Source organism: Globicephala melas, chromosome 2 (assembly GCF_963455315.2).
Source record: "Globicephala melas chromosome 2, mGloMel1.2, whole genome shotgun sequence".
NCBI lineage: Eukaryota > Metazoa > Chordata > Mammalia > Artiodactyla > Delphinidae > Globicephala > Globicephala melas.
The window spans coordinates 113,853,194-113,879,433 of record NC_083315.2 but is presented as its reverse complement, the minus strand read 5'-3'; the positions used below and the strand labels follow the sequence as shown (position 1 = coordinate 113,879,433).

Sequence of the window (26,240 nt, the reverse complement as noted above, 5' to 3'; positions counted from 1 at the left end):
GGAGTGTGGGGATATGGATACGTTATTCCCCCTCATTTAAACTTAAATTCCTACTGTTTATTAGAATAGAAATGGGCTTGTCCTAGGGAGTAGCTAAGGGGGTATTACAAACCATACTGGTCTTGAACCCTTAGGTAGACAGATGCTTAGAGTTGGAGGGCTCCTTAAGAGATTATCGAATATAAATATGCACTGGGTGTTGTGCCTCAGCTGTTGACCACAGTCAGATTTCTGAAGTTTAGTTTCATTTGATTTCCTTGAAATCATCCTGACCTCGCCTGATTCCACCTTTATCCTTGTGGCCCCTCCTTCTCAATCATTTGTTTTTTTTTTCTTTCTACAAATTGAGTTTGGTGGACAACTGGCAGTACTTTTTCTTTTTCTTTTTTTCTTTTTGGTTAATTAACAGTTTATATAAAGGATACAACTCAGGAACAGCCAAATGGAAGAAGAGATGCATAGGATGAGGTATTGGAGTGGGGGGTTGACAGATAACTTTCATGACCTTTCCAGGATGTTGTACCACCTTCCATTTTCCCAGCATGTCGATGTGTTTAGCAGCCTGGAACCTCCTCCTATTTCCGCCTTTTTTCCCTCATCTTCTTGTGTGATGACATTTTCTTACTACTTTTTTCTCCCATAGACTAAACACTCATCAAAGATCAAGACTATGTCTTATCTATCTTTATATGCCAGTTGTTCAGTATCATGCTTGGCACATAGTAGATGCTGTGTGCAGGCATCAGTGAATGTGTGCTGATCTGTATTTGATGCTTCCTTCCCTATTGCTTTTCTTGGTGTAATCCTTTTCTTCAAGTCATTGTTATTTTAACTTTCCGCTACTTAACCTTTTCTTCCTCTTACTTGCTCTGTTTGCTTTCCATCATTTCCCCTTAACAGTTCCTACTTGTAGGCTCTTCCTCCTACAGTAAGGTTTTTCTTATATCCTTCCCTTGAATAATATGTCTCTTCTAGATCTTATATTTTTATTTAAGGTAGTGCTTACTTACCCACTTACTGTGGGTGAATAAGATGAGGTTAGTCATTAGTCTGTATCTTGTTCTCTTGTTTTTAAGTCAATGCTTTCTGCCTCTGGTACACTCTAATCATACCATTTACATACTTTTGAAAAATAGTATACATATTTGCTACACATTTATTTAGTGTGTACTCAAAGCTTAGTGCACATAGACATTTGAGGACTGTAGGTTGCCACATCTACAATCTGCAGACTAAAGTTCTGGTACTGTTCTAACACCAGAAAATAGTACTCTGCTCTTGTTTCTTCCTTGGTGTAAAGGATCTCAAGGATCTTAATTTCTAGACTTAATCAAATTCTCTAACCTTAATTGGGATATTCCTGGTATCCAGTTCATTCAGGATGACTTTAGCTCTCTCAGACAATAGTCTTTTATGGTGGCAGTAGTACAATTGCTGCAAGAAATTAAAGTCTTTAAAACTAGTGATTTGGGGGACTTCCCTGGCAGCCCAGTGGTTAAGACTCCGTGCTTCCATTGCAGGGGGCATGGGTTTGATCCCTGGTCAGGGATCTAAGATCCCGCATGCCGTGCAGTGTGGTCAAAAAACTAGTGATTTGGTTCCATTACAGATCCCTCCAGCACCACCAAGACCTGATTTTGATGCCTCAAGGGAAAAACTACAGAAACTTGGAGAAGGAGAAGGGTCTATGACAAAGGAAGAATTCACAAAGATGAAACAGGAGCTGGAAGCGTATGTGATTTTTCTTGTTAATTGTGCTTATTTTAGTGCCTTTTTTGTTTTGTTTTTGTTTTTGTTTTTTTGCTTTCTGATATCCCATCCTTTCAATCATTTCACCACATTGACCCTTTCTGGAAGATACAGGTTTAAGCCATACAACCAGTGTTAATGGTCATGATCAGAGCCTACAGGAAAATTATAGAATAATTGTCTGCACTTTAAAATTCTTTAAATTACATTTTTAAATAAACTCTGAAAATTGAAAACAGAGGATCCAAAAGTTTATAAAAAATAGTAGAAAGGGAAATAGTGACTTTTTTAAAGCACAGTGTAAATCTTTTCATTTGTTATTTACAAGGCCTTAGTCACTACTCACCTGGTTCTCTTTTTTTGACAAGTGCATACTACCAAGACTTCTGTTTCTCATAGCAGTGTGCACTGAGCAACTCTGAATATATTCTGCTTTCTTTTTCAAAAAGTGTGTGTGTGTGTGTGTGTGTGTGTGTGTGCGCGCGCGCGCGCGCGTAATTTTCCCCCTCCTCTTTTCTCTGCCTGTGGCTTCTGGCTGAAGGGAAAAGAATAGGAGCAGAGAGAGAATAGAGAATAGTTTTTTAATGTTTTTTATTAAGTGATTACTAGTTTCATATATACTAGACATATTAAATCCTTGAAAAAAATTGAGATAATTTCTATTTCATTTTTAGCATATTTGCTGAAAATACAGTTTTTCCTCTTTTATTAAACATTCAAAATAATTTTGGATTTGCTATATATTGTTTTTCTGTATTTTGAGAGTTATACAAGGAAATAACTTTCCTTGCATTATCATCACGTTCATCACTTTTTCTGGTCATTTCTCCCCTTTGTGCATTTCCTTTTCTCTTCTTGCACTGAATTTCAGTTTTTAAGCATATTTTCACAGTGCTACTAGACTCCTTCAGATGCTAAACTCTTGACAAGATAAATTAACAAAGTAGGTCTTCTTTGTTAAAGTGTAAGTGACAGATATTTTAAGAATTCTGTCCATACTGAGTGCAAGCAGTAGTCTGATAGCAGACAGATATATAATTCTATAGTTTATAAGGCTGAAAGCTGGAAATTAGCAGAGCACATTAATATTGAAAGAATCAGTGGTTTTCCAGTGGCCCTGATCATGATTCTTTTGTGGTCTGGTTAGGGGTTGGATAACAGAGAACCTTGGGTTTATTCTCCTGCTACCTCCATCCTCTGCATCCTTCTTTTTTGTCTTCACTGAATGACTACCCTCACAGAGATCAAACTTCCCAACATTGGTCCTGCTGGTTTGCTGGTATGTAAAACTTATCCTCCTTGCACGTAGTTGAAGCAAGAATATTGGGCCTTTTCCTTGAGTGTTTTTCGAAACTGACGTGTATTACTATATGATCGCTGTGATTCACTGATGATAGTAAAATATTTTAAACACAATTCTTCAATTGTAATGGCAAAAATTAGTCTCTCCATGGTGTGTTTCTTTCTTGTGTGCTCGGGTCATTAGATGAAAATAGTTATTAATGTTGAAAATATGATTACTGATACTGAGGTTTGGTTTCTGACTTTTTTTTGTATGAAGGTGTTCAAAAACAGTAATTATCTAGAAATTGAATTATTAAAGTTGTACAGTATAATTTGTAGTATACTTTCTCTGAAGCTAAAAACAAAAACCCCTATAGTTACCTTTAACATCAACCTGCATAGGAAGAAACGTTCATAAAACCTAAAAATATTAACATTTAAATGTAATAAATACTATTAACTAGCATGAAGTCTTTTCAGAGCTGGGTTTTATATATTGAATATTTCATTAACAGTTCAACTAAAAGCTTTGTTTACATGGATTATATCTTTGTATCTCTAATTTTGCATTTAGAATAATTCAAAGAGTATTTGCTGAAAAAATTGTTGCAGATGTTTTTCTGCAGTATTTTACCTTTAATTTTGTGTATTGTTTCTAGTGAGTATTTGGCAATATTCAAGAAGACCGTTGCAATGCATGAAGTATTCCTGTGTCGTGTGGCAGCACATCCTATTTTGAGGAAAGATTTAAATTTCCATGTCTTCCTGGAATATAATCAAGATGTGAGTATTGATCAAAGTAGTGATCAAGGTTTATTTTTAAAGCATCATTGGAAAGAGTAGGGAGTTGTTAGAAAAGGCTTAAGGCCTTATAAAAACATTTTATAAAATGTTCTTATTTTTCAAGCAGTTTAAAATGACTCTTTTTCATGGGACCTCCCTCATCAATATGTTCTCCAATGACATTCATGATTCTGCCCAAGGTCTCAGGGCCAACAGGAATTTTGACTGGTGCACCAGAATCCAGGACTTCTGGCCTCTAACCAAGCCTTCTGTACCATCCATGGCAGTGGTCCTTGCTGTGCTCTCACCCAAATGCTGGGCCACCTCCAAAAGCAGCCTGGTCTCCCTGCCTTGCACTTCCAGGGCGTTTAGGATGGGTGGCAGTCCCTCATCAAATTGGACATCCACCACTACACCAATGACCAATGACCAATGTGCCCAGTGGCGGTGCCTGCCTTTGGCGAGGGAGATGTTTAAGCAGCATTGTCTCTGGCAGGCTGGAGCAGCTCCCAGTATGAGCTAGGCTTGGGGTAGCGGCGCTGAAGGGCTGAGTCCCTGAAAGGCCCCAGAGGCCGGGGCAACGGCCACACGACCCACAAGACCCAACATGGCAGAGCCCGGGGCGGGGCTGGAATTAAGAGCATTTGACTTTGACACCTCGCCTCCCAGTCAAGTGAGAAAAATCCCTGCTGGGTTCCTCATCTCAGAAAAGAGTCTTTTTTTTTTTTTTTTTTTTTGCGGTACGCGGGCCTCTCACCGCTGTGGCCTCTCCCGTCGCGGAGCACAGGCTCCGGACGCGCAGGCTCAGCGGCATGTGGGATCTTCCCGGACCGGGGCACGAACCCGCGTCCCCTGCATCGGCAGGCGGACTCTCAACCACTGCGCCACCAGGGAAGCCCTCAGAAAAGAGTCTTTTAGATTCAACACAAAATGTGATGCTATTATCGTCTGGAGCAGAATGCCATCCCTAAGTCCCTCACATCTCTAGGTGGAGCTGAGATGCTGGGCAAATTCACGACTCTCACTGATGTGTTAAGGGCTTAGATCTTGATCAGTCATCTTAAGTTATTAGTTGTAGAACAGTGTTTTTATGCTGTTGCATTATATAAATCTGATTTCTTTATTCTGGTGTGTAAATATTATTTGTTGGTATAAATAATTGGTTATATCAGTTTACTGATTTTACTCATCTGTAAATCCTGAGTCTCTAGAAAAATATATATATACATAAAACTTACTTGATGCAAAAAAAAATGATTCTTTTTCAGTGATAATGCACTGTTTCAGTAGAACTTGAGTGGATTAATTTTTTAGATGATGGTATATTATGTTATTACTGGAATATTGATTTTCATCCTGAATTGTGAACTTCTTAAGAAATAGGGTTATTGGGCTACCCTGGTTGCACAGTGATTCAGAATCTGCCTGCCAACGCAGGGGACATGGGTTCAAGCCCTGGTCTGGGAAGATCCCACATGCCGCGGAGCAACTAAGCCCGTGAGCCACAACTACTGAGCCTGCGCTCCAAAGCCCACAAGCCACAACTCCTGAAGCCTGCATGCCACAACTGCTGAAGCCCACATGCCACAACGACTGAAGCCCATGCGCCTAGAGCCCGTGCTCCTCAACAAGACAAGCCACCGTAATGAGAAGCCCGCACACTGAAACAAAGAGTAGCCCCCGCTCACTGCAACTAGAAGAAGCCCACACGGAGCCAAAAATAAATAAATAAATATTTAAAAAAAAAAAAGAAAAAGAAAAGAAATAGGGCTTCCCTGGTGGCTCAGTGGTTGAGAATCCTCCTGCCAATGCAGGGGACACGGGTTTGAGCCCTCGTCCGGGAAGATCACACATGCTGTGGAGTAACTAAGCCCATGTGCCACAACTACTGAGCCTGTGCTCTAGAGCCCACGCTCTAGAGCCCACAAGCCACAACTACTGAGCCCACACACCACAACTACTGAAGCCCGCGCACCTACAGCCCATGCTCCACAAGAGAGGCCACCACCATGAGAAGCCCTCACACCACAGCGAAGAGTAGCCCCCACTCGCTACAACTAGAGAAAGCCTGCGCACAGCAATGAAGACCCAACGCAGTCAAAAATACATAAATGGGGCTTCCCTGGTGGCGCAGTGTTTGAGAGTCCACCTGCCAATGCAGGGGACATGGGTTCGTGCCCCGGTCCAGGAAGATCCCATATGCCACAGAGTGGCTGGGCCCGTGAGCCGTGGCCGCTGAGCCTGCGCGTCTGGAGCCTGTGCTCCGCAACGGGAGAGGCCACAACAGTGAGAGGCCCGCGTACCACAGAAAAAAGAAAAAAAGAAAAAAAAAAGAAATAAATGAAAATTTTTTAAAAAACGAAATAGAGGTTACTAAATTTATTAATGTTCTTAAATTTGAGTTTGGAGGCTTCTGAAGCCTTATGGAGAATTCCAGAGAAGTACTTGAGGTAAAGAATTCAATACTACTTTTGGGTTAATCATGGACTCTTGATCTGTTTAACCTGCCTTCTTCAGTGCTGATTGCTCCTACTTTTCCTCCCTCCCTCCCGGCCTGAAAACTCTGTTACAATGCAAAAAGAGATTTGAGGTGGTTGAACTTTGAAAGTTTCTTCATTTGTGGTGCTGGAAAAACTTTTCAGTGGACGGGTGATATAGATCTTGGGATCTATATTTGGATGACAAGATTAACTCATAATTTTAGTAGAAAACAAATGTAAACATAGTGGTTTGTTTGCTTACAAGTCAACATCAAGATCAAAGAATTTTGTGTATACAAATTTTCCCTCTTGGTTTGGTTTTAGTATCTGTGACAATAAAACGTCCTAAGTCTAGCAGTAGAGAAAACTTTTAAAAGGGTATGGAAGTGTAACTCGAAATGTAGCACTTTAACATGGGTACTCTCACAAGCATAAGTGTAGTATGTGGTACTGGCCTGTGGTCACTTAATAACTAGGAATTGTAAAGAATGCTGGCTATATTGTGAATTATAAGAGTCTAAAAATGATTCATGAATAGGGTTGCTAACAAACACATGATAGAATGCTGTCATCACTTTTTTACCTTTATGAATTTGTTTATGCTGGCCTTTATCATGGCCTGGGCTAAAACCTTAACAATAATTTGGTAGAGCAACATAGGTGTAAAGTGAGGCATGGTGGTACCAGCACAAGGCCACCTTAGTACTCAGGCTCCAAATACTCTATCCTGTTGCCACAGCCCTTGGTACTATCTGAAATTATATATCTGTATTTATTTACTTATTTAATTTTTTTTTTTTGGCTGCGTTGGGTCTTCATTGTAGTGTGCATGCTTTTCTCTAGTTGTGGAGAGCAGGAGCTACTCTTCATTGCGGCGCATCGGCCTCTCATTGCAGTGGCTTCTCTTGTTGCGGAGCACGGGCTCTAGGCATGTGGGCTTCAGTAGTTGTGGCTCACAGACCCTAGAGCGCAGGCTCAGTAGTTGTGGCTTGCGGGCTCTAGAGCACAGACTCAGTAGTTGAGGTGCACGGGCTTAGTTGCTCCGTGGCATGTGGGATCTTCCTAGACCAGGGCTCAAACCCATGTCACCTGCATCGGCAGGCGAGTCTTAACCACTGCACCACCAGGGAAGTCCCTATATCTGTATTTTAAAAATTTGTTTATATATCCATTATCTATCTCCCCCTACTAAAAAGTAAGCTCTCTGGGAGTAAGACTTGAATTTTTCACCATTGTATCCTCACTATTTTAGAATTGTGCCTGACCATTAAGATGTAAAATTAATATTTGTTAAAATAATAAGTGAAAGATTATTAAGTGTTTAGTTCACCTTTATAAATAGCTTTCATAAATCCTAGGATTTCATAATTTTTTTCCCACCAAGGTAGATTTATTTTTTTCCTTACAGTTTTTTTTAATATATTTGTTGTTGTTTTTGTTTGTTTGTTTATGGTTGCACCAGGTCTTAGTTGTGGCACATGGGATCTTTTTAGTTGTGGCATGTGGACTCTTAGTTGTGGCATGCGAACTCTCTAGTTGTGGCATGCATGCGGGATCTAGTTCCCTGACCGGGGTCGAACCCGGGCCCCCTGCATTGGGAGCACGGAGTCTTAACCTCTAGACCACCAGGGAAGTCCCTCTTCCTTACAAATTAATATGTGCTTAATAGAGATGATGATGATGATGCATTTTAGTAACCCTTTTAATATCAGCAGATGGTTGTTTTGGAGAAAGCCTAGAAAGATGGACTGGAAAGTGTTTTGCAAATATTTTTTAATTAATTAATAACAAGTATGTTAACAGGTTGTAGAAGATCATAGGCCCACAATTAAAAGGTTTTTCTCAACCTTGTCTCTAATGCTGTTTCTCAGATCTTTACTCTGTTCAGTGGTGCTGGAAAAGAAATCTGTCTGTGCTGTTCTACTATCTGAGCTTCAGAGGGTCATGGGACTGATGAGCTGTTGAAATAGAGTGAAAGTGTCTTGAAGTCTGAAAAGGCTGTGGGACATTTGGAAGGCCTAGAAAATCTTGTTCCAGCATTTAGTCTTATGAGAAATGGTCACTGCTATAAGGAATGATTGCCTGTAGTATTGCTTTCCTTATGTAGCTCTGCCCCTTCTGTTTCCAGTACCTATAGCTTTAGTCTGCTTAGCAGTAGATTGAATATCTTACCTATTCAACATCCTAATCTTCATTCGTTTCTTCCTGCCACATCAGTGACCACACCCAGGACCTTGTCTCACCTCTGAGTTCTTTTTTCTTTTTTTTTTTTTTAAATAAATTTATTTGTTTATTTTGGGCTGAATTGGGTCTTCCTTGCTGCACGCAAGCTTTCTCTAGTTGCGGCGAGCTGGGGCTACTCTTCATTGCAGTGCGTGGGCTTCTCATTGTGGTGGCTTCTCTTGTTGTGGAGCACGGGCTCTAGGCACATGGGCTTAGCAGTTGTGGCTCGCAGCCTCTAGAGCACAGGCTCAGTAGTTGTGGCGCTCGGGCTTATTTGCTCCGCGGCATGTGGGATCTTCCCGGACCAGGGCTCGAACCCATGTCCCCTGCATTGGCAGGTGGATTCTTAACCACTGCGCCACCAGGGAAGCCCCACCTCTGAGTTCTTAAACCCTAATATTATAGACTTCAAACATAGCCTTCTGTCCTCACAGCTCCCTTTTTCCCTGTTCCCCTTATAGTAGTTCTTTGACTCACTGCTGCATCTAGACCCTTGACCTCTCCTGCACTTTGATCCTGTCATTAGCCCTTTTGTCTTTCTCATCTCACCTAGAGTGCCTGCTCTGTTCCTTATAACAAGGTTATGACTTTAGACAGGTCTCTCCCATTTTCCATTAAAGCTGATTTCAGTAATTCTTCTTGATCAGATAGTGGCCTTGTTCACAGAGTGTGGGACACCAGTCAGAAATCAAATCCCTGAGCCGCCTGCATCCCCGCAGCCTTCAACCACCTTGGTGGCCACATTCATTGAATAGCTTCTTTTCTTTTTTACTTTCTCCTTTCCAATCTCGATTCCTTTTTTTCCTTTGCTTGCCTAACTGCCCTGACTAGAACCTCCAGTACAGTATTAAATGGAAGTGACAAGAGCAGACATCCTTGATTTGTCCCTGATCTTAGGGAGAAGGCATTCACTGTTTCACTGTCAGGTATGATGTTAACGGTGGGTTTTTTCATAGATGCCATTCGTCAGCTTAAAGAAGTTCTTTTCTATTCCTACTTTTTTGAGTGGTTTTATAATGAAAAAGTACATCTGTTGAGGTGATCATGCAGTTTTTGTCCTTTATTCTATTAATGTGGTGAAATACATCATGCTTTTCCATGTTGACTAAGATATCTTTCTAGCTGTGCTGGCTCCCATGTACTTGTGGATCTATGGGAATGTGTCTTGATGTGTTTTCATCTTAACTCTAAAGCTACTTCCCAGTCTCTTTCATGGGCTTTATCCTCCATATATCCATTCATTTAAATCTGATTCTTCCACGGTTCCTCACTGAGTTCTCTAGAAGTCTAAAAGTTCCTCTAGACTTCTAATTCTGTAAATTCTAAGTCATATCATCTACTCCTGTGGCTCCATCTACTCTAATACGCTCTTAAGTTAGAAATCGATGGGAACTCCCTGGAGGTCCAGTGGTTAGGACTCTACGCTTCCACTGCAGGGGGCACGGGTTCAATCCCTGGTTGGGGAACTAAGATCCCGCAAGCTGTGTGGCACAGCGAAAGGGAGGGAGGGAGGGAGGGAGGGAGGAAGGAAGGAATCTGTATCACCCCTGAGTCCCCTTGGCATTTTACCCTCAGCTGCACTCTTCTTTACATTCATGCCTCCTTTTGTATTCTCTATATATCTCGAAGAAGGTGTCACTACCTCCCAGTCCCTTACACTGTGAAAATTACTCAGGATTCCTACTGCCTATTCAGGAGTCACCAAGTTCTCTCTGTTTTATTTTACTATATTAGGAATGTGTCTGCATCCTTCCATCACTAGACCTAAAGATTAGTCCTGACTTGCATAATCTTTGCCTGGGTTTTCGAAGCAGTTCCTGACTGGTCATTCAACCTCCAGTCTTATCTTTCTCAACCCCTCAGTCTGTATTAAGTTCCTTGGGTGCTCCCCTAGTGCCCCATGGATATCTTTAACACTATACTCCTCACACTATATGTAATTATATGTTTACTTCTCTTCTGTCCTCCTCTGCACCATAAGTTACTTTAAGAATAGGGACCATCTCACCTCTTAATCGTCTTAATATTCCTAACACCCAGCAACAGTGCATGGTTATAGTATACATGCATTATGGTTTGTTAAATGAGTGAATTAGTGAAATAATTAATATCAAAAATTCAGTAAAAAAAAAAAAAAAAGAAAAAAAACCTAGAGTGCTTTGGGAGGCCTAAGATAGAGCAGTGAATTCTAACTGGGAATTTGAAAGGGTTACATGAAGAGATGCCTTTTAATTTGAATGTTAAAGTCTGAATAGAATTTTTGGTGGGGGAATTCCCTGGTGGTCCAGTGATTAGGACTCCGAGCTTCCAATGCCAGGGGCCCAGGTTCGATCCTGGTCAGGGAACTAAGATCCCGCAAGCTGTTCAGCATGGCCAAAAATTTTTTTGAAAAAAGAATTTTTGGTGAAAGAGGTATCATTTCAGATGCAGAGGAACCTAAAAGCTCAGAGGTTCTTTTGAGAACAGTTTGGAACATAAGGCTCTCTAGGGGTAGAGTGGTAGGTGGAAAGGTAAGTTGAACCAGATTTTTCAAAGTATTGAGTACCGTGCTAAGGAGATTGGCCTTCATTCTCTGAACATTATGAAACTTTGTAAACTTATTAAGTTTACAAAGTGTGATGTTGGAAAGTTATCACAAGCAGCAGAATGGATTGGGTGGAGGAGATGAGGGATGTTAACTAGTAGTCCAATGTAGTAGTCTAGGCAAGAGGTAATGAGGACTTCTACAGGACAGTGGGAGTGGAAAGGGACACATTTCAGAAATTTGCTGGTAGAATTTGAGCTGTGAGAGAAAGAAAGAAATTGTAGATTACTTCAAGATTTTTAATGAAAGGTACAGGGCTTTAGGGAACATACGAGAATCTGAGAGACTGGTTGGATGGGGCGGGGGGCGGTGCATGAATAGGGAACCAGGAAGAGGGAAAACTTGGAGATTAGACTATAATGAGTACTCTTTTAAGATTTTTCTAGGGCTTCCCTGGTGGTGCAGTGGTTGAGAGTCCACCTGCCGGTGCAGGAGACACGGGTTCGTGCCCCGGTCTGGGAAGATCCCACATGCCGCGGAGCGGCTAGGCCCGTGAGCCATGGCCGCTGAACCTGCGTGTCCGGAGCCTGTGCTCCGCAACGGGAGAGGCCGCAACAGTGAGAGGCCTGCGTACCGCAAAAAAAAAAAAGATTTTTCTAATGTGGGGTTAGCAGAATCTCTGTGTAAGGATATGATGTAGGCAATTGGAATTAGGATCTAAGGTTCAGGAAAGAGCTTAGGGGTAGTGAGAGAGATTTGTGAGTCACTAACGTAAAGGTGGGCATTGAAGCCATGGCAGTAGATAAGGAAATTAGATGGGATGTTCTTCATGGGGTCCCTGGTGCAGCAAGTAGTAAAGTCAAAGAGCTAGCTGCTTCTCACCTTTGCCTTTAGATATACCATTCATGCCACGCAGAGTCATCTTTTGTGTCCTTTGTATCATGAGTTGCTGACCCCAAAACAGGTGAGGAGATGATATTTGGATGGATTTGGAGTGAAGAATTTTCAAAATGTATTTTCAGAGCTTTTACAGAATCATATGATGGTATATTGTACTCCAGTAAATTGTGCATGTTCAAAGGAACTCCTTCCTGAGTTAATATTTAGTTGACTTTGTATGATATAGTAGTGTTTGACGAAGTATGATGAGAGGGTTACTTACAACAAAATTATCAAATATACTTATAAAATTTGGGAAAGCTAGGCCTTATTGTAGATCAGCTGAACCTGAATCTTTGGGAGTAAGGCCAGATTCCTCTTTAATGTCCCCAAATTTGAAAACCACTGATATACGTGATGAAATTGCCACTTTATTAAGTTTAAAAACGGGGTCCTTTTGAGATTGCCATTTTGATATCAGAGAATAAAGGAGGCATTAACTTCTCATTTGTAATCTTAAAAGAAATGCTAACTTAAATTAACCTTTCTTTCAGTTGAGTGTGCGAGGGAAAAATAAAAAAGAGAAACTTGAAGATTTCTTTAAAAACATGGTTAAATCAGCAGATGGAGTAATTGTTTCTGGAGTAAAGGTAAGACTTTAATTAACAGAGGTGTTGGTTTGAGAATTTACTTCTTCTAAGAGGGAGACAGATTGAGATTTCAGATGTGCGGACGATTATATTAGAGTAAAAGAGAAGTTTGGACAGTAGACTTCTTAGGCCTGGGAAACTGGGCCCCTCGCCCTGGGTTCCTCAAGAGCTCCCTTCTCTAAGGGGTAGTAGGTCTGCAGGTCCAAGTGGATTTGCCCACCCAGAGCCCATGCCCCTTTCCTCCAAACCAGACCATTCTCCAGGTATCTAGAATCCCGTATTTCCTTGCCCAAATCCCAAGCCTTCTTTCAGGTCCTGCACGGGCTTTTTCCTTGAGTTCATCTGCCAGTGGGTAGACTGGGCTGCTGGTGGCTGTCCTCCACAGGTGGTCAAGGAGTAGAGGGAAGGCACAGGGCAGAAGGTCAGTGTGCAGGGTGGAATGAACGTCCAGCCATGTGCACGTGAGGTCCCTCTGGGTGCCTTACAGAGTCACAGGGTGGGGCACAGAGGGTCTGCCTCCATTTGTACACTTATCCAGTTGGCCTTACAAATGTTAGGGGCAGACCTGGGTTCAGATTTGGAGTTAGAAGAGCTCAGTTGAGATTTTGGTTTCGTCTCATAGTAGCTACAGGACCTTGGAAAAAGTCACTTTCTTTCTCTGAACCTCAGTTTTCCCATTTTCAAAATTTGGTCAGTAATGCCACCTAGCTCACAGGATTGTTAGAAAGATTGAATGAGATGATATGTGTGAATATACTTACAAAGTTAATTATTTACCAAGGTAACACCTAAATTTTTCTTAATGATTTCTGAAAATGGTACAAAAATGGATTTTTCTGAAAACTCTAACCATTAAAATATAAGAGAAAAATGTTTATATTACATTATTAAGTAAATACTAATAAGAGATAAATAATGCTTTGTCATCATTGCCTGTTTTTATAAATACATCTATAGTAAAACTTGGGTGTAAAGTACTATTTGATTTATACTTTAATTTTGCAGAGACAGATCATTTGATATCAAATTATTTGATATTATAATTAATGTTGATCTTTTTTTTTCTTATTTATTTATTTAGGCTGTGCTGGGTCTTAGTTGCAGCACACAGGATCTTCACTGTGGCATGTGGGATCTTTAGTTGCAGCATGCAGACTTCCTAGTTGCAGCATGCATGCGGGATCTAGATCCCTGACCAGGGATCAAACCCCGGCCCCAAGTCTTACCCACTGTACCACCGGGGAAGTCCCTGAATTGTTTTCTTTTCTTTTTTTTTTTTTTTTTCCTCGGTACGCGGGCCTCTCACTGTTGTGGCCTCTCCCGTTGCGGAGCACAGGCTCCAGATGCGCAGGCTCAGCGGCCATGGCTCATGGTCCCAGACGCTCCACGGCACGTGGGATCTTCCCGGACCGGGGCACGAACCCATGTCCCCTGCATCGGCAGGCGGACTCTCAACCACTGCGCCACCAGGGAAGCCCACTGAATTGTTTTTTAACATTAAGTATAAACCACTATATTGATTATGATTTTGATAATTTTATTGAAGTAATAGCTGACATTTTTTTGAACATTTACAGTGTGGTGTTTGGTATCCCACATTTCATCTTCACTACAGCTCTGCAAGTTAGTTTAGCTCCATTTTTACATTTAAGAAAACTGGTACACATGAATTAGCAGATTTTAAATGACATTTTATCAGCACTAACTTCTGCTTCTGTATACTGTTGATGTCGGTCTCAAATTACATCATTTCAGCTGGTGCTTTTTCAATAAACAATTGCTGTTTTAGAAGGGAGGAAAGTACTGTTAATAGTTTTTACTTTTAAAGTATTTCTAGTTTTGTTCCAGAAAAGATTGAAAACAGTGTTTAATATGAAAATTGCTCCCAGATAGCTAGTTTGGCCAGGTTCCCTAAAGCAGTCAAAGAGGGCCCTAATGACTAAGGGATTCAGGAACAGCATTCAGGAACGGCCCATAGAATGCATAACAGACCAAGAGAAACAGATTTTCACTTGTCTGCCAGGCTTCTTTCCCTTTTTTCTCAAAAGCAAATGATCACTCCCACTGGCAGAAGTATATCTGTTGGAGAACAGGATTGTAGAGGCGGAGCACAAGTAGGAACACATTTGAGTACAACACGTGAGTCTCAACCATAATGGGGAGCTCTAAGCCTTCAGCTGCAAAACTGTAAAAGATTTCTTACTTGATAGATAGAAACACTGTTTTTAAAGTCTGAACTTGTTGATGAAATCAATATAATGTCTGATTATTAGAGGATAGCTCTGCTGTTTTGCTGATGATCTTTTATGATTATAAGGATAACAAAGTGATTTATGGGTTAGACTAAAGCAAGTAAGTGAAAAAAACTCATATTTTCTTTTGATCCCATAGGATGTAGATGATTTCTTTGAGCATGAACGAACATTCCTTTTAGAATATCATAACCGAGTTAAGGATGCATCTGCTAAATCTGATAGAATGACAAGATCCCACAAAAGTAAGGTTTTTCTCTGTGGCTAAAGTTTATATTGTTTAATGGAATATTTATAAAGTTATTATGTTATTTACAGTTTGTAAAAGTCTTGATATAGGGCAGTGGTTCTCAAACTGTGGTCTCTGCAGCTTTGATCCTAAGGCCCTTTTAAGCAAGTCTGTGAGGTCAAAACTACTTTCATAATAAAACTATGATGCTTTTTGTCTTTTTCACCATGTTGACATTTACACCGATGTTGCAAACGCTGTGGTGGATAAATGCTGGTGCTTTAGCACAAATCACGGCAGTGGCACCAAACTAATAGTCTTTGTATTCTTTCCCACAGCGCATTTGCAATTTAAAGTTTCGTTTAAGAATGTCCTTGATGGTATAGCACAGGGGAACTATTATATTCAGTATTCTGTAATAACCTACAGGGGAAAAGAATCTGAAAAAGAATGGATACATGTATGTGTGTAACTAATCACTTTGCTGTATACTTGCAACTAACACAATATTGTAAATCAACTATACTCCAGTATAAAATAAAAATTAAATTTAAATTAAAAAAAAAAAGAATGTCCTTGATGAAGCAGTGAAACTTATTACTTGTGGAAAGTCTCCTCCCTTGAGTATACTTTTTTTAATATTCTGAGTGATGAAATGAGAGGTATGCATAAAGCACTTTGCATATGGATGTATGATGGTTCTCTCTAGAAAAGCATTTTAGTGAATGAGTTGCAACTGAACTAGCTGCTTTTTTTCATAAAATACCATTTTTACTTGAAAGAACAACTGACAAACTGTGATTATTGAAACTTGAGTATTTGGTAGACATTTTATTAAAAATTAATTAAATGGGCCTGACACTTCATGGAAAACAGCTGACAGTGTTTGTTGACAATGATAAAGGTCAGGCTTTCCAGCAATAATTAGAATTTTGGAAAACTTGTATCAGTCACCATGAGCTTGCTTTTCAATAGTTAAAGACTTAATCTGAGGAGATTGATGATAATATTAGTGTGATATTTTTGATATTATATACTGAAGTGTGTCAACATTTGGAAGATCTGTGTGATTCATTGAACTAGTATTTTCTTAATGATCAAAATTATGTATGTAAAAGGTCTATTTAAAGTACAAGATAGATTAAAATGGGTTTTTTTTAACAGCTTTATATTGAGATATAATTGATATCAATAAGCTGCAATGTTCAAAGTGTACAGTTGGATAAGTTTTGACATATGTATGATATCATCACCACAGTCAACATAATGAACATATCCATCACCACCAAAAGTTTCCTTGTGGCCCTTTGTAATCGCTCCCTCCTGCGCCTGTCCCCAGGCCACCGCTGATCTGCTTTCTGTCTGTAGATTAGCTTGCATTTTCTAGAGTTGTATATAAATGGAATCATACAGTATGTACTCTTTATAGTCTGGCTTTGAAATTCAACAAAATTATTTTGAGATGCATCCATGTTGTATGTATCAATAGTTCATTCTTTTTATTGCTGAGTAGTATTCCATTGTATGGCTATACCACAGTTGTTTATCCATTCAGCTGTTGGTGGACATTTGGGTTGTTGCTGGCTTTTGGCCATTTGAAATAAAGCTGACATAAACCATATGTATGTAAGTCTTTGTATGGACATATGCTTTCATTTCTCTTGGGTAATACCTAGAAGTAGAATGGCTGGGTCAAGTGTAAGTGTATAATTAATTTTTTTTTTTAAACTGCCAGACTTTTTTCCAAAATGATTGTATCACTTTACATTCCTACCAGCTGTGAACGAGAGTTCCAGTTGCTTCACACCCTTGCCAATAAAGATAATCAGTCTTTTAAATTGTATCCATTCTGCTAGGCCAGTGTGGTTTTAATTTGCATTTCCCAATGATTGATGATATTGAACATCTTTTCTTGTATAAGTCCTCCAACTTTATTCTTCTTTATCAAAGTCATTTTGGCCCCTCTGGTTTCTTTACATTTTCATATGGATTTTAGAATCAGTTTGTCACTTTCTACAAAAATGCCTGCTGGGATTTTGATTGGGATTGTATAGAATCGGTAGATTAATTTGGGGAGGATTGACATCTTAACACTATTGGTTCTTCTGATACATGAACATGGTACATATCTCCATTTAATTAGGTCTTCTCTCAGCAATGTTTTATAGTTTCCTTTGTACAGATCTTATACATCTTTAGTTAGATCCCTAATTATTTTTTGATGCTATTGTAAATGTTGTGTTTTTTACATTTCAGTCTCCAGTTGTTTTTTGCCAATATATAGAGATACATTGTATTTTCAGTGTTGAGCTAATAGCTTGCAACCTTACTAGATCAACTCAATTTTTAGCTTTATTAACTATTTTGTAGATTCCTTAGGATTTTCTACATAGACGATCATCTGCTAATAAAAACAGTTACACTTCTTCCTTTCCAATTTGAATGCTGTTTATTTCTTTTCCTTGCCCCATTATACTATAGCTATACCCTCCAGTACAGTGTTGATGGAAGTGGTGAAGGCAAGCAACTTGGCCTTGTTTCTTATGGGGAAAGCATCAGTCTTAAGCCGTTAATTATGATAATAGGTGTAGATTTTTCCTAGATGCCTTTTAAGTCAGGAATGAATGTTGGATTTTGTCAAATGCTCTTTTTGCAACAATTGAGATAACCATATGGTTTTTCTTTTTTAGTCTATTAATATGGTTAATGATGTTGATTGATTTTCAGATATTAAACCAACCTTATATTCTTGGGGTAAATATCACTTATATCATTAGATTTAATGTAATAGAGTACACAAAGTTCATTGATAGGATTTTAGATTCCCCACAGGAACTAACCCTTAAACTTAAACTGCTTGTTGAGTAGAGTATCCACAATTTTCTGAAAATATTAGTAAAATGCCTCCTCCTTTTCCAACGACACATCTGTTTGAGGCTAGATTTTCTCCCGATACTTGAACAAAAACAACGTATCACAGTAGAGTGAATGCAGAGCAGATAAGAGAATGGAACTATTCTATTATTATTATTCTATTAATCCAGACGCAAAAGAGATTTGCAAAACTCTAACAGTGTCACTGTGCTCACTAATTTTAAAATATATAAAGTTATTTTCATTTAAAATGTTATGTTAACTTATAATGGTTTATGGGACTTCCCTAGCAGTCCAGTGGTTAGGACTCAGTGCTTCCAATGCAGGGGGCACGGGTTCTATCCCTGGTCGGCGAACTAAGATCCCACATGCCCCACGGCCAAAAAAGAAAACCAAAATGTATTAATGGTTTTAATACTGTTATTTTAAAATAGTAAATATTTAAAATTTTTGTTTTACTTTTTTAAAAATACAGTACATATTGATAGATGTAACCCGCATAAACAAAGCTCTTTAGGGTCCTCAGTAATTTCTAAGAGTGTAAAGGAGTCCTAAAACCAAAAAGTTTCAGAGCCTCTGATACACAGACAGGTCAGTAGGTACCTAGAAGTACGAACCTCCGTTTTGGGGTATTGTTACATACTCTAATAGAAAGGAGGAAGTAAAGAAGTCTCAGGCCTGGTAACTTCTATTCTTGTGTCATTCTTTTGAGAGAGTTAAGAGTTCTTTTTGTATTTTATTTTCCTATATCTTTGTGATTTGCAGATTCATTCTAATGAAGTAGTAGTTCTTAGTTGCCTGTTCAGTAGTTAAGAACTATATAGTCAAAGTGTGGGAAACTTGAATTCCTTCCTAAATTCATTACTGATTTGCTTTAGAGCCTTGGGCAGTTCACATAATTAGTCTTGTGTTGGTTTCCTTGTTTATAAAATGGCATTAAGGATAAAATATCTCATACTTTCACTCCTCTGTTAAGAAAAACTTTGTCCCAACCCATCCTCTCCTGGCCCCTCCATCAGGACCCACACTACTCCCTACTCCCCACACACACCCAGAGTCACACAGTGCACCGTGAGGGCTCCAGCGGCACCCTGTGTGCCTTCCTAGGAAACCCCACACTCCACCCACCCCCACTAGGCCCTGGCCCCAGCCTGTAGGCACACCCCCTTCCCCAAAAAAAGAAAAACTTTGTAAATACGAAATGGTACATACTAGTGTTGATTGTAATAATTAGGAATACTTTTAAGTTTAGATTTGATGATTTAAAAATGGAAGCCTACTATATATACTTTTTAAATTTCTTAAAAAGTTATTTAATTCATAAACATTGGCATATCTATTATGTGCCAACCATCATGTTAGATATCGATGATTTCAAGATGAAGAAAATAAGTCTTTGCCATTAAGGAATTAATAATTTTGCAGGTGAGATAAACACTAAAAGCAAAAAATTACAATATACTGTAATTAATCCTGTCATAGAGGTGTATATTAGTGCCATGGAAGTATAAAGAACTATAGGAATCATCTGTTAAGAAAACAGAATATTAGTGATTCTTACTGATTCTATTTGACCAAGTGGAATGGTGTTTTAGGGGAGATGATAGTGATCCTGTTTTACAAAAATACAACTGTTGGGCTTCCCTGGTGGCGCAGTGGTTGCGAGTCCGCCTGCCGATGCAGGGGACATGGGTTCGTGCCCCGGTCTGGGAAGATCCCACATGCTGTGGAGTGACTGGGCCCGTGAGCCATGGCCACTGAGCCTGCGCTTCCGGAGCCTGTGCTCTGCAATGGGAGAGGCCACAACAGTGAGAGGCCCGCGTACCGCAAAAAAAAAAAAAAAAAAATACGACTTACATATAATTAATTACCTTACATATGTAGTGGACCCTTGAACAACACAGGTTTGAGCTATGTGAGTCCATTTATATGCAGATTTTTCTTCAGTAAATATGTAGTATTGTAAAAGTACTACACGGTCCGAGGTTGGTTGAATCTGCAGGTGCAGAACCGTGGATACAGGGGCAACTATAAAGTTAAACAGGGAGTTTTCACTGCGGGGAGGGTTGGCACCTGTAACCCCTGCATTGTTCAAGGGTCGACTGTAATAAAATTTTACAAAATTATAAAGTAAAAACTATTTTTTCATAATTAATGAACTTAGCCTGGATTATGAAAAATTAAGCTTTTCAACTTAATAATTTTATAAGTCACTGTGATTTATAAAATCAGGACAGTTTGTATATTTTTCGTGATCACATAATGCTGTAATAACTAAAGAGGGTAGTGTTCTCAAAGCCTAATGTTAGTTAGAATACAGGAATTTCTTGCTCCAAAAAATAATTTCAGGGTCAGCCTAAGCATAAACTATTAATGTATTCAATATTAAACACAGAAACCATTTTTGATTCCTACCTGTCAATAAACCAACCTTTAAGTGATTTTTGAGTATTATTTTTTTTTTTTTCAACTTAACCTGTTAGGGTGTAGTGAAGAGTCTTATATATAAGTTACTGTTCATAGTCTGAAGTTTGTACTTGAAGTTCCTTTATAAAAGATATCAGGATAGAAGATTTGAGTAACAATAAGTAAGTAGTCACCAAATTTCAGCCATATAAGTTGAATGTAATTTTGTGCAAAATAAGAAAGTATAATGTAAGCATTACTGTTTTGTTAGGGGATAAACACATAAAAGCCTGGTAAAAATACTACTAGTATAAGTGGGAATACAAAGGAGGCATGTCTAGGATTTCATTAATGATAGCAAACATTTGTATAGTACTGTATACACTATGTGCCAAGTTTATAGTAATGTTTACTAACTCATTTAGTTCTCCAAATAATTATGTGAATTGGGTACCATTATTATCCCTTTTTCCAGATGAGGCACAGGCAGGTTAAGTGATACGCCCAAGGTCATACAGCTGGTAAATTGGGAAGCTGGGATTGGACAGTTTGGTTACAGGTCCATGCTCTTAACCATTGCACTATGCTATTCCTTTTCTGAAATTATAATCTTTTCTCAACAAGGGCATTGTCCTGTGGGGCAAGCCCTAGGAGGAGTACTGTGCTGATGTTGAGTACTTTGCTTCCTAGCACCCAAGGGTAGTGGTACTACCATTCATCTAGCTTCCCAAGCTCCTGCCTCAGGTCTACTGTTTGTAAATCTTACCTGTTACATTTCCTAAATATCTTCCAGCTTTGTTAGTTCCTCTCTGCTCTTAATGTTTCCACTACCTTGATCCTGACCCTCAGCATCTGACACAGCAGTTTCCTGGTTGGTCACTGTGCCTTCTGTGTCTCTCCACTATTAGTCTTTATTCAAGGCAGCAGAATTTTTTAATCTAAAATCCTTATCAGGTTGATTGCACCACTACTAGGATTTTAAAATGTTTAATAACACCCATTCCCACAAGATCAGGTCCAAACTTCATCATGGCTTACAAAACCTTTCTTTCCCCCAAGATGCTTGGAAGAAAAATAAATTGATTTTTCCATCTTCAACCCTCTCCACTCCCCTCTGTACCCTGCAGTGCCATAGTCCCAGAAGGCTCTCTGAAAATACTTTGCTCTTTTATGTCTCCCTGGCCTTTTTCCATGCTCTTCCCTTTATCCAGAATGCACTCTCCTCCTCTTTGCCTAGTAAAGATTTGCTCATCCTGCGAGCTCCAACTCCTATAGTGTCTGTAAATCCTTCCCTGACCTCCTCAGGTGAAATCATCTGTTTCCCCTGCTCGCGATGTAGTTTATACCTACTTCTAATATAAAATTCATCATTTTGTATTATTGTTTTTGTCATTTCTTTCACTAGACTTTGGGCATCTCATATTACATACACATTTTTTTGACAGGTAGGTATTCAGTAACTATTTTTGAATCGATGAATAAATATATTAAATTCTTAAAACTTTTTCCATAGGTGCTGCAGATGATTACAATAGAATTGGTTCTTCATTATATGCTTTAGGAACTCAGGATTCTACAGATATATGCAAGTAAGCATTCTGATTTAAAACATTAAATATAAGTAAAAGAAAATTTTTGTTGGCAGCTCAGGCACACACAATACTTCTGACCCAGCAGGCATTTTGGAATATTTTTGTCAAAACACGTTGATAATATGGAGCTTCTTTATAAACTTAGGTCAGTGTCATTTTTCTCTTCCCTTTCCCTCCTTTTTTTTTAAATCTGAGAAATAAAAATCGACCTTAGTATATATAATTTTAACATTTACAGTGTTTCATTTGATGAAAATTTGCCAATTTGTATGTGTGAAAGAGACAGAATTTATGTTTAAATGTTATTAGATTTTTATAATGTTTATTATAAATAAGAAATGCTGTTTTAGAATATATATATACACACATATATATACACACACACGTATATATATATACACATATACATATATATACACACACATACACACATACATATATATATGTTTCGTTGGAGGCCAGATTTCAATGTACCATAAATAATCTTAGTTGCTCCGATAATGTTTAAACCCAGCTCTCTATTGAAAAATAATTCAAACACATTTTAAAAATTTTAAGTGGAAAAACTATTTTTATAGTCCATGCCTTTCTCCAAACCACATCCTTGAACTTTTCTATAGTATATCCTGTCTCAGTAGACATGTCAGATCCAGTTTTTCAGCAAATCCAGTTTTTCAGCAAAACGCTAATTAACATGCTACCTTCCCAAAGTTAGTTCTTAAGTATTTGATAAGAAGGAAAAACGTCAACTTTGCCATGTGTTATCTTTTATAAACCTCTCAAAGCAAGTTCTTTTTAGTAATGTGAAGTTCATAAAATTCATTTTAGCTTTCGATAGTATTTGCCCTAATCCAAATATAATGTCATCGATAATTACATATTTTACAGGATACCATTTAATAGTTTGGCATGGGGATATTTTTTTAGTTGGTGTCAGCGTTTGAGAGATGGGCTTTTTAATTAATAGTGAAAGTGGGGGCTTCACTGGTGGCCTAGTGGTAAGGACCCTGGGCTCTCACTGCAGTGGCCGGGCTCAATCCCTGGTTGCAGAAGATCCTGCAAGCTGCCTGGTGCGGCCAAAAAACAAAGTGAAAGTGAGCTATGAAGTAGAGATTGGCTGTTCATTTGTGTTGTTTTCCAAAACAAAGCAGCTCCATTTGAAAGTATTTAAGACATAACTCTTTGGATGTCATTGCCCTGTACTTCCGTAATAATTTAAAGGTATGGTTTTATTTAATATTATGTGGCATATTACCAAAGGATATCGAGACAGATTTTTTAAGTTTTTAACATATGGCTTAGACCGCCACCTTGAAATGGGAAGATTTTCTGTAATCGTATGTCAAAAGGAATCTGTTACATGGGTGGACGTACAGAGATTTTTGTTGAAATAAATGAAGTCTTCAGTGAACAAGACAAATATTGTAATGAGGTAAGAATGTTCATTATTAATCTGGTTTGGGGTATATTCTCTGAACATTTGAAATAGAAAATTATTTATGATGAAATATTTTTCCTTTCCAGGTTTTTTCTTAAAGTTTCAGAACTTTTTGATAAAACAAGAGTAAGTACTAATAATTAACCTTTGGGAGTCTAAATCTCTGCAAACGGTAGTGTTTAACTTGTTGGGCTGTGTTTAACTTTATTGAGGAAGATGAGTTATACTTCAAAAGGTTGAAGAGGCAGATTTAAATTTGGAAATAATGAGAGTTTTTCAGGAAATTTAGTTTTTGTTATGGTCTTTTGGTATATGTGTAAAAGTTCATACTCTTGATCAGAAAACGTGTTCATTAGGAGGCTGGGTTTATTTTTATGAAAGATCATTTTTTTCCTGGGGCTTTGTAAGCTAGAAGAAAATCTTAGATTCACTATAACTTTACCAAGATTATTGCTTTTGATCCCCCATGACACCCTGCTTTAAAAAAGAGTTGTATCAACATAAGACAAAAATATAACTGCAGAAAGTTTTCATTCATAGTAGTAATAATTTAATACTGATATAGTCTTGGTTTTCAGGGGTCATGTTAATTTATGATCATTCTATCTATCAGTTGATAGTGAAAATGTTTACTAGATTTGTAATGGTACTTAGCTGAGAGTCGTGGTGGCTAGTCCGTTGTAGAAATCAGATTTCATCATGACCTTGGCAGTTGAGTAGTGGAGACAAGTTGAAGAAAAGGAGATACTCTATCACAAAGGAAAAAGTTCTTAAATATGTAAGTAAATGTTATACTGGGGTCCATATAGCTCATTATTCTGCTTTGATATTTGTACCAGTGAGCATTTTCTGGGAAGGTATAGTTGTTTTTGTGTGCGTGTTCATTTATATCAAAAGAATAGGAATCTATCACAAACAGCCTTATGTGTCAATTCTTTTGGAAGCAGATGTCAAGGTGGGATTAAATGTACAAGAGATTTATTGTGAAAAACAAAGAGGAACGAGCAGGAGTAGACAGGAGGGGAGCGTTCCGATAATAGTGCAGGTCTACACCTGCAAAAGGAGAGGGAGAGGAAGGAGGACTGTGTAGGAAGAGTTTCAGACTATAGCGCAGTCCTAAGAAAGCTTTGTCCACGTCAGAGGGGAGTGCCTGAGCCAGAGCTGCCCATTAGAGGAGTTCTGCATCAGGCAAGAATGGGCTGGGTGGGGAGGATGGAACATAACTTTCGTATGAACATGGTTCCAGATCCAGAGATACTGCAGTTGGGGCTATCAGTCAACTGTGCTCCTTGCAGCAGACATTCCTCTTGGAGATCTGGGTGGCACATTTCCATAGCCCCAAAATTCTTTATTTCCTCTAGCATTTGCATGTTGTTCTGGTTATTATTGCTGTGTAACAAACCATCCTAAAATCAGTAGCTTTAAACAGCAACCATTTTAGTATGCCAGTGAACTCTTTGGTTCAGGAATTCTGAAAGGGCACAGCAGGGATGGCTTGCCTCTGCTCCATGATGTCTGGGGCCTCAACAGGGAAGATATGAAGGCCAGGGCCTGGAATCATCTGAAGGCTCTTTCACTCATATGTCTGGGGGTTGATACTGGCTATCAGCAGGAACTTCTGATAGGGCTGTTGGCTGTGACACCTACATGTGGCTTTCCCATGGAGCTGCTTAGGCTTCTTCACAGCATGGTAAAGAGGTTCCAAAAGCGAGTATCCCAAATTATGGGAAGTAGAAGCTGCTAGTTTCGTTAGGCCTGGGCTTGGAAACTGGCGCAGCATCATTCCTGTATTGGGCAAGCAGTCTGAGAGCCCAGATTGAAGGGGAGAAGACACATACCCTACTTAATGGAAGGAGAGAAGCCCTATTTAAAAGCACTGAACATCATCTAGCATGTCAAGAAGTTCTGTAAGTTTGTTTCTCCATAAAGAAACTTCAAGATTTTTTCAGAACTTTTTATTAAAGTGTATTATACATGTAGAAAAAAACACATAACAGAAGTGTACAGCTCAGTGAAATGTCACAGTTTAACACTCATGTAATGAACACCCAGATCAAGAAATGGAACATTACCAGCAACTCAGATGCCCTGTTCCGCTTCAGCTGCCTTCTGAGTCACCACCTCGGCTGCAAGGCTAACCACTGTCCTAGCTTCTAACAGCAAAAATTAATTTTATTTTCATATTTTATGTAAATGGATTATGCAGTATATATCCTCATGTCTGGTTTCTTTTACTCAATATTACATATATAAGATTCATTGGTGTTGCACGTCGGTATAGCTCCTTCATTCTTATTGCTGTATAGTTTTCCATTGCAAAAACATACCTAATTTTATTATCTTTTCTACTGGTAGGCATTTGGATAGTTGCTAGTTTGGGGCTCTTTACAAAGAGTACTGCTAAGACCATTCTTATTTATCTTCAGCTGAACATAAGTATTCATTTCTGTTGAATGTATGTAACTAGGAGAGGAAGTGATGGTTCATAGGATATCCATGTGAAAAGCTTTTGTAGGTACTGCCAAACTGTTTCCCAAAGTGATTGTAACAACTTACATTCCCACCAGAATGAATGTGAGCATCTCACTGCTGCACAAGTTTGTAATATTTGGTATTTTAGCTGTTCTGGTGGATGTGTAGGGTTTTTTTAATTTTAACAACAATTTCAGAGTCGCAGAAAAGTTGCAAGAATAGTACAAAGAATTCCTCTACATGTGTCACCCAGATTTTCTTAATGTTAACATTTTCTACATTACTTAAAGTTCTTTTATTCCCAGAAGTCCATGTTTATTGTTTTTTGCCCTTTGTGCACATTTCTCTCTCTCTTTTTTAAAGATAAGAATCAATTTTAACATACCAGGACTTCTCTGGTGGTCC

General features: G+C 38.8%; 1 protein-coding gene across 2 annotated transcripts in view; it reads left to right on the top strand.

Moving 5' to 3' along the window:
• The window catches only part of SNX6 (sorting nexin 6), a 54,693-nt gene that overhangs the window by 11,093 nt on the left and 17,360 nt on the right, over nt 1–26,240 (top strand). For both annotated transcript variants that reach the window (XM_030854774.2, XM_030854773.2), the window contains exons 5-10: nt 1,610–1,731; nt 3,693–3,816; nt 12,477–12,572; nt 14,964–15,069; nt 21,847–21,922; nt 23,450–23,489. In XM_030854774.2, coding sequence (XP_030710634.1) covers nt 1,610–1,731; nt 3,693–3,816; nt 12,477–12,572; nt 14,964–15,069; nt 21,847–21,922; nt 23,450–23,489 — 564 coding nt within the window. The remainder of the gene's footprint in view (nt 1–1,609; nt 1,732–3,692; nt 3,817–12,476; nt 12,573–14,963; nt 15,070–21,846; nt 21,923–23,449; nt 23,490–26,240) is intronic.